We start from the raw sequence: 9,604 nt of genomic DNA, 5'->3' as shown, positions 1-9,604 counted from the left end.
TTTGCGTGAAAGTCCAATTTTCCAACTTGGTTTTCGGCTGAAGCAAGCGTTTGGCTTGAATGACTATGATCTGCTCCAAACATACCCTCTGAAACTGTTGATCTACCTTTCACGGTTTGGGAATCTAGATTCATCATAACAGGCTTGGCATATTTTTTTGGTGGATCTGGCTTGCTTGGATGCACAATCGGCCATTTGCTATTCTTTGAGAGGTCGTTTATTCCTTTGACTCGGTCTTTAATTGGAATAAAAGTTGGGCTTGACTCAGAGTGATCATCATTACTATCCCCGAATGGTGCTCCACTCACATTCACGACTAGGAACTGTGGAATTAAAACAAAGTGATACAATTGGAGTGGGAATAATGGATGAGATTGTAACGGTTTTCAACTGTATTTTCATTCGAATAAAAGTCTCCGAATGGACATTGTTCTTGGAATGGACGTTTTTTTGTTATTGAAAAGCTTCAAAATGGACATTTCCTTATAGTGAGATTGGTTCGAAATATTATCTTAAAATTTCGGCTGAAAGAATCAAATGTAAAAGATTCGATCCAAAATTTCCAAGTGGAAAAATTCCAAGCAATATTAAAATGACAAAAAAGTGACTGAAATTGTCGACTCACCTGGGATGCCACCAAGCCAATGAGCAGCAGTGTGAAAGATCTTCGACTCAGCATTTTTCCAGCTTCGAACTATCAAAAGTGTACTGTAAACGTGTCAATTGAAGTGAATTGACGAACTTTTTGATAGATAGACGAATCGAACGCATCTTCTTATATACTTGTCAAGTGTGGTTACATCAGTAAGCAACACATTAACGGTATAATTTAATTCATCTGCATGGAGGATTAAAATTCACAAAATATTAAAGCACACCTTTTCAAGACAAAAATTTAGAACAATTGAATCGGTAATAATAATCTTGTCCTGCCAAATTGAGTGAAAATAAATGTGAAACATAGAGTTTTTTTTTGTTGTAAAGTCCATATATAAAAAAAACTCTATGTTTCACATTTATTTTCACTCAATTTGGTAGGTCAAGATTATTCTTACCCATTAAATTGTCGTCAATTGGTGAAATCGTGTGTAATTATACGTTCCTGGTGGAATGGATCGCATCGAAAATACCAGATGTTCACGTTCATTCGTTCAACACCTTCACTATGGTTTGGAAAATAACGCAATTGAATCTCATTGAATTGCAAATTCTAGAAAATATTCTTGACTCTTGAAGTGCTGAGTGGTGTTGCTATGTAACGTAGTCATACGAATATGGAAATTTTCACATCTTCGCGGAATGCACAAAACATGTTCCATTTTAAAGTCGTTTTAAAGTTAAAAAAATGCCCACAGATCGATTGTCGTACGGTAAATATGAATATGAATAATAAAATAATTTTGACCAATTTCAATTAAGTAAACTTAAATATTCAACATTACCATTCTCAGCAGCGTAATGAAGAGGTGTCTGATTCAAACTATCCCCAATATCAACTTTAAAGCCAAATTTGGCTTTCTTATCGATTTGAAGTTTAGCGATATCCGTGTGACCCAAAAAGTAATTTAGATCATTAAAATAAATCAAATTAATTTTCAATTTAGTGACATGAAATCTATTGGTGAAACGTAAAAAATGCAGCCGTAGCAATTCGCTCCGCTCTGCGTTCTTGAGTTTTTAGTTACTTAATCTATTTTGTTGTTTCACAATAAACTATTTTTTGACGCACTACATGAAATGTATTTCATCAAAGTAACTTTGAAGTAATATATTTATTTGCAAAATGAATTACAAAATCTTGGTTTAATTTCTTTTTTGAAAAAAGAATTACATTGGTAATCCCGAACTTTTCCGTACCGTTGGTCTGCGTTGTCCGTAGGTACTTTTGGTTTTTTTTGTGAATTTTCTTGAAATAAAGGCAGTGAAAATATAATAATGAAAATAAAGTGAAAAATCGACATCTCTGTATGAGAGGTACCCGTAAACCGTACCTCATTGGCTTTAAAGTTTCTGAGGTTTCATTTTTTGGAGAAAAAATAAGATTCTGAAAGTTTCATGTTGATCGCATTTGCAGAAGTTTGGTTTTTGGCCCTCAATTTTTTCCAAGAAAATTTCGACAAAAATTGAGGACAAAATATCAAACTTCTGCAAATGCGATCAACATGAAACTTTCAGAATCTTATTTTTTCTCCAAAAAATGAAACCTCAGAAAGTTTAAAGCCAATAAGAATCAATTAACGGGTACCTCCCATACAAAATTGTCCAAAAGTCGGTAATTTTGGTCAAAATTTCAAAAAATTTGTATGGGAGGTACCCGTAAATCGATTCTGATTGGCTTTAAACTTTCTGAGGTTTCATTTTTTGGAGAAAAAATAAGATTCTGAAAGTTTCATGTTGATCGCATTTGCAGAAGTTTGATATTTTGTCCTCAATTTTTGTCGAAATTTTCGAAAGAAAGTTTGAAGCCAATCGGAGTCGATTTACAGGTACCTCCCACACAAAAGTGTCAATTTTTTGAGGTTTTTCTTAGGGCAAGTACCCCAGGATCAAATCGAAAATGGCTCATCTGCGAACTTAAACTAAGTTTTTCGAATACAAAACTTTTGGCATTTCCAGATTTTGATTATCTCAATTATTTTTTGAGTTATCGTGTTTACAAACAGCTACGACAACGACGACAACGACAACGACAACGACGGCACACGAACGGAAAAGTATCTCAAAAAGTGGTTTTCTACGCGTTTCATGAGTTTTTATGATGATCTAAGCTAATTTTTCGAAAAAAGTTTTCGGGACCAATTCCTATACTTTCCCTTGACACGTTGTGTACGGAAAAGTAATACACTGCCTTTGGTTTAAACTAAATAAAAAATATATGAGCATAAAATTCAAATTCACCATAATTTGTTTCATCACTCAAAAAGTATTAAGAAATAAAAGAAGCAGATTAGTAGCTCTACATTTCATGTATGGCTAAAAAACAAAAAACATGAGCTTTTTTTAGAGAATTTTATTCGATGGTCGAACAAAGCAGCAATATTGGTGTGGTCGAAGATTGATAAAAACTACCGAAATTAATATTCTAGATGACAATAGAATACGGGAATCGAAGGAAATCATCCGATTGTTCAGCTCATTCACATTTTTCCACCCTTTCCTTTGAGGTATTTAACCATATCCTCGCGATCTGAAAAATAATACCGATCAATGAAAAGGATTAAACCAAGAAATTTGGTGAAAATAAATGTTTAACATTACTATACTTATCAGCAAAGCTAAGAGGTGTCCGATTATAATCATCTCTAGCATTAAGATCGGCTCCTTCATCGATAAGAAGTTTAGCGACATCTTCACGACCTGCAGAATAATCCAAATCAAACCAATGTCTTATTAAGTGAACATAAATATTCAACATTACCATTTTCAGCAGCATAGTGAAGTGCAGTCATTTTATAACAATCTTTTTCATCAACATTCAAAGGCAATGCTTTAATGAGAAGTTTGGCGACTTCCTTGTTACCTGGAAAATAATTCAAATCAATGAAAGATTAAAACCGATTTAGTGAGAATAAAAATTCAACATTACCACCAGAACATTCATTTTACAGTGTGCTAGTCCCACAAACGTTAAAAACTCGAAGTGGGAAATTCAAAATTTAGAGGAGAAATGACATACAGTTTTCATACAATATGTTGATGTAAACAACATATTCTTTTGTGGGTGGATTGAAAGTAATGAAAATTGTCTGTTCTAAGCACATTTCTCTTCCGAATTTGCGATTTCCCACTCGGAGCACCATTTGTGGGACTAGCGTACAGTAAATTGAATGCTCTGTTTACCATTCCTAGCGGCGTAATGAAGAGCTGTCCGTTTATAATAGTCTTTAACATCAACTTTGGCTCCATTGCTGATAAGCCTTTCAGCGACATCCTTGGTTCCTGAAAATTTACACCAGTCAATGAATAAGATCAAACTTATTTCTTACTCATGGAAATATTCAAAATTACCATTCATAGCAGCCAAAAGAGGTGTCTGTTGAATGTGATCTTCAGAATTAACATTGGCTCCTTTCGTGATGAGAAAATCAACGACATTCGTGTGACCTAAAAAATAACACAGATCAATGAGAAAGATCAAACCAATTTCTTGTTTTATGAAAATAAATGTGCAACATTACCATTCATAGCAGCCAAATGAAGAGGTTTACGCTGACCTTTGTCTATCGAATCAACTTTGGCTGCTTTCGCAATTAGCTTTTCAACGTCGTCCAAATTACCTGAAACAGATCAATGAAATAGATTCAATCAATTTCTGATTTAGTTAGCATAAATATCCAAAATTACCATTCTCAGCAGCGACATGTAGAGCTGTTTGGCCGCGTTCGTCTTTTTTGTTTGCTTGAAATTAAAAAAAAAATTAATCAGAGAAGTGAATCAAAGGAAAATGTCTTACTTCTGAATTTGGATTCATGACAAAAGCCTACCGTTTCTTCACATGACTCTCTTCAATCGTCCAGAAATTTCTGAAGCAGACTTCTTCAATTCCACAGAAAAAATAAGGTAACTTATGTCAAGAACCCATAAAATAACCCATAAATTGAGCCAATTTTTTAAAATATAAATCCCGAATTCAGCCAGAAAATTTTCTTTTTTTCTTTTATTGAAGCGAATATTTCACGTTACACTTGAAAAAAAACGATTCCATATTGGTGTAGTATTCGGAAAAAAACAACAATACCGTCAGAGACAAATGCTAATTTCGAACTGATAATTACTTGATAGAGACAATGACGATTGGAATGGATGATTCAACGCGTTGTTTTTTTCTTAATCTCATTATACGTCAAACGAATGTTAAATGTAACGTTACATTTTGTATTTTCTAAAATGCAACAAATTCGTCATGAATGGTTTGAATCAATTGAGTTTTGGTTAATTTGGCCTGGATTCTTTGTTAGATTGATGGAAAACGCATCAAACGGTGCTTTATATGTCGAATAGTGAGAATGAAACATTGAAAAGAAATTTACCTTCAATCTTACCTTGTGTCATGGCTCCCTTTACTTTGTCAGCCAACTCACGTACACCACCACATTCAATTTGCTTCAAGTTGAAAATTAGGAACGCATATGTATATGGTACTTAGTTTGGAATAACCAAATTGAATGAATTGAAATGTAAAATCAATGGATTTTTGAAACAAAAAAAAACATTCGCCAATATAACATGGTGGATTGACATTGCTTTAAATTTGGGGTAATGAATCGCGTGGTATTTTTTGGTTTTCCTTCGTTTTCGAAAAGTCAATTTGTATGGAAAATGAAAAAATACTCTTCATGCACACCAAAATATGGAATATGTAAACTAGTAACCGATGTAGTGACGCGAGTTGATTTATATCTAGCAATAAATGAACGAAAAATGTCACTACTTTCTAGGTACATTAGTCACTAAACTACCGTCAGTACAAGTGACATTGTTTAGCGGTTTATTTACATCATACACTAATTTTAAGGTGCTCCACTCACAACTGTGGAAGGGGATTTGCTAAGATTCACCCCACCATTATTCATCCGCGACTTTCAATTCGTTTGACTATATCTTTTACTGAATCAGTCGTTGAGTTTGATGTTCCACTCACATTAACGATTAAGAACTGTGCCATTAAAATAAAGTGATTAGACTGGATTGGGAACAATGGATGCGATTTTGGATGGTTTTTAACTGTATTTTTATTCGAAAAAAGTTTACAATGGAATATTTAAACCGACATAACTAAATTGTTTGCTGTCAAACTTTGTCGCGCTCATGCCAACAGTCACACTGACTCGTTCGTGTACGAATTGCTGTTAGCGTAAAAGAGACGTTGTTCGCAGTTGACTCAAATTAGATATTCTTTCAAAAATGAACATTTTTTTATTGAACGTAGTTTAGAAAACTTATCTTAAATTTTTAACTGAAAGAATGGAATGACAGAAAATTTGACTGAAATGGTCGACTCACCTGGGATACCACCAAGCCAACGAGCAGCAGTGTGAAAGATCTTCGACTCAGCATTTTTTCAGCTTCGAACTATCGTATGTTTACTGTAAACGTATCAATTGAAGAGAATTGACGAATTGTTTGATAGACATGCGGATTGAACGCATCATTTTATATACTTTTCAATTGTGGTCACATAAGTAAGCAGCACATTAACGGTATAATTTAATCCATCCGCAATGAGGATTAAAAATTCACAAAATATTAAAGCACACCTTTTTAAGACAAAAACGTAGAACAATTGTCGTCAAGGAGGATTATTCAATGTAAAATTGTGCGTAATTATACGTTCCACGTGGAATGGATCGCATCGAAAATACCAGATGTTCATGTTCATTCCTTCATCAAGTTCATGATGGTTCAAAAATACCGCAGTTGGATCACATTGAATTGCAAATGTAGGCAAACATTTTCCACTCTTAAAGTGTGAGTGTTGTTCACCGGACGTGGCTATTTGAATATGGAAATACAGCGATTTAAATTTCACGATTTGTCCATATGCTGTTCACGTGATAATATTCTAATGACTTTATTGGAATATGGAAATGTTCACATCTTCGCAGCATGCACAAAACACACTCCGTTTCAGATTCGTTTCAAAGTTAAAAAACAACCACAGATGGATCTTCGCTTACATATTAAATATGAATATGAAAGATCAAACGACACGACGTATTGCGTTAAATTCAGGCTCACGTACCATGATTGCTTTGTTCAATGGCTACAATGATAGTATATACTTTACATCCTTCAAACAATTGCCGTCAATTGGTGGAATTGTCCATAATTTTACGTTTCCCACGAATGGATCACATTGAAAATACCAGATGTTTACGTTCATTCCTACATATTACCTTCACCATGGTTCGAAAACTAACACAATTGGATCAAATTAAATTGCAAATTCAAGCAAAAGTTTTCCACTTGAAGTGTTGTGTGACGTGTTTATTTGACTTAGCTGTTTGAATATGGATATGTTTATGACTTCACGGTACATAAAGTCAAAGTCATTTCAATGTAAAAAAATATCCAGATAGATCTTTGTTTACATATTGAAATCGTATGTAAACAACGATCTGGTTGTTTTTCAACATTGAAAAGACTTTGACGTCGTATACCAAGAAGATGTAAACATTTCCAAATCATTCCTTATTATTATTGAACGACATGACGCATACCTTTGCCTTATATTCAGGCTCATCTACCTTAGTTGCGTTGGTTTTTGTTCAAAAGTTACAATGCAAGTTAATTCAAGGAAATACGACAGTGAAGTGAAGAGTTAATGGAGCACATTCTTCCGTCAGAAGTGTAACTCAATCAATACGGATTACGTTGAAATAGTAAATAAATGGTCTTACCGTTGTAAGACGAACTTTTTTGCAGTGGGATCCAAATACTCTCTATATTCAGTGATCTGTTTCACAATCAATCCAAATAATAAACAACCAAATTGATTATGTTTTAATATTATTATTTGAATCTTTATTCAATGAGAATCGATTTTTTTTTAAATTTCATTTCAATAAACATTAGTTTGTTGGTTTGTTTCAATAAAAAGTTAAGGTTGACTTTTATCTGGAAATACAGTAATTGTTCCACTGACAAATAAAAAAAATATTTCTTAATATTAAAATGCCCTTCAAAACTAGTGATATTTAGAAATTATCGCGTCACGGCTTTTGGAAAAATGCTCAAATGTTGGATTAAAATGAATTCAAACGTTTCTTTTAACATTCATACAAAAATGGTATTTTCCAAGGGATTTGGAACGAAAATGTAGAAATGATACCAAAGCCGTAGAGAAATAAATATTATGTCATTCAAATTATTTGAATCAAATAGCACTGTTATTTTATAACAAAGACTGGAGTTTGCGAGATGAAATTTCTGAATCGTATGCGTTTTGCAAGCTTTATGCACAAAAATTCTATTCCAAGTGGAAAAAATATTGCGAGTTGAAAATATCACCGCGAACAATTGCATTTTTGACCCCATTGAGACTTCAGATACGGTCGATTGAACTGGAAATCGATTCTTCATAAAAAATTAAGTGATATATAGTTGCCAATAATCTTTATAAGGTGGTTAGTTTGTGAGCTATGACCGATTTTGTACGCAAAGTGTGACCATTTCGGAAATTTTCAATATTTTCACCTACAAATTCGAATTTGATACTGAAATCATGGGAAAATGATATAATCTTGCTCTCTAATTCTCAATATTTTGATGAAATAATAGCAGTTTGATATGATGAAAACCATGTAGGGGGGGCTATTTTAGGTATCTTCCATAGAAAAGTATGAATTTTTAGGGATTTTCAAAGGTTGGCCACAGGCTAGGTTATCCTAGGCTATATCTGAAGTGGGTGGAAATCTAATGGTTTCTAAGTCTAAACAAGCCCAAACTTTTGCCATCACCACATCTCATTTATCTCGACTGGTCGTTGAGCTATCGTGTTAACAAATTACATTAAAAAATTTGCGTACAACGTACGACGTGGAACAGACTCACAAAACATCGCTCTAAAACCCATTTTTTCGTGTTCTACGGCCTCGAAAACGGATAGAAATCATATTTTTGGGGTGTCTTAAAATTTGGGCCAAATGCAATACTTTTACGCAGTCCACGACATGGGCCTGCGAAAAAGTAAAAAGACTAAGCAAATGTTTGTAATAATAAAAAGAATTACATTGGTAATCCCAAACTTTTCGTACCGTTGGCCTGCGTTGTCCGTATGTACTTTTGGTTATTTTTTGTGAATTTTCTTGAAATAAAGGCAGTGAAAATATAATAATAAAAATAAAGTGAAAAGTCGGTCACTTTAACTGAAACTTCGACCAATTTGTATGAGAGGTACCCGTAAACCGATTCTTATTGGCTTTAAACTTTCTGAGGTTTCATTTTTTGGAGAAAAAATAAGATTCTGAAAGTTTCATGTTGATCGCATTTGCAGAAGTTTGGTTTTTGGCCCTCAATTTTTTCCAAGAAAATTTTCACAAAAATTGAGGGCCAAAAATCAAACTTCTGCAAATGCGATCAACATGAAATTTTCAGAATCTTAATTTTTCACCAAATAATGAAACCTCAGAAAGTTTGAAGCCAATCAGAATCGATTAACGGGTACCTCCCATACAAAATTGTCCAAAAATCGGTAATTTTAGTCAAAATTTCAAAAATTTTGTATGGGAGGTACCCGTAAATCGATTCCGATTGGTTTCAAACTTTCAGAATCTTATTTTTTTCCCAAAAAATGAAATCTCAGAAGGTTTGAAGCCAATCGGAGTCGATTTACAGGTACCTCCCATACAAAAGTGTCAATTTTTTGAGGTTTTCCTTAGGGCAAGTACCCCAGGGTCAAATTGAAAATGGCTCATCTTCGAACTTAAACTAAGTTTTTCGGATACAAAACTTTTGGCATTTCCAGATTTTGATTATCTCAATTATTTTTTGAGTTATCGTGTTTACAAACAGCTACGACGACGACAACGACGACAACGACGACGACGACAACGACGACAACGACGACAACGACGACAACGACGACAACGACGACAACGACGAC

General features: G+C 33.8%; 1 protein-coding gene across 1 annotated transcript in view; it reads right to left on the bottom strand.

Annotated features, from left to right (window-relative positions):
• Positions 1-5,052, bottom strand: part of LOC129572168 (ankyrin-3-like) — a 7,657-nt gene extending 2,605 nt beyond the window's left edge. The window contains exons 1-8 of the mRNA XM_055452102.1: positions 5,043-5,052; positions 4,345-4,398; positions 4,209-4,277; positions 4,009-4,104; positions 3,841-3,939; positions 3,419-3,520; positions 3,224-3,357; positions 86-323 (exon numbers count right to left, since the gene is read on the bottom strand). Of these exons, the coding sequence (XP_055308077.1) occupies positions 86-323; positions 3,224-3,357; positions 3,419-3,520; positions 3,841-3,939; positions 4,009-4,104; positions 4,209-4,277; positions 4,345-4,398; positions 5,043-5,052 (802 nt within the window). The remainder of the gene's footprint in view (positions 1-85; positions 324-3,223; positions 3,358-3,418; positions 3,521-3,840; positions 3,940-4,008; positions 4,105-4,208; positions 4,278-4,344; positions 4,399-5,042) is intronic.
• Between the last annotated feature and the right edge of the window lie 4,552 nt (positions 5,053-9,604).

Source organism: Sitodiplosis mosellana, unplaced genomic scaffold, assembly GCF_009176505.1.
Source record: "Sitodiplosis mosellana isolate CC-2019 unplaced genomic scaffold, AAFC_SMos_1.0 Smas_scaffold_4336, whole genome shotgun sequence".
In the NCBI taxonomy this organism is placed as follows: domain Eukaryota; kingdom Metazoa; phylum Arthropoda; class Insecta; order Diptera; family Cecidomyiidae; genus Sitodiplosis; species Sitodiplosis mosellana.
Note: the sequence above shows the minus strand (reverse complement) of the source record. Positions and strands in the feature narration are given on the sequence as shown.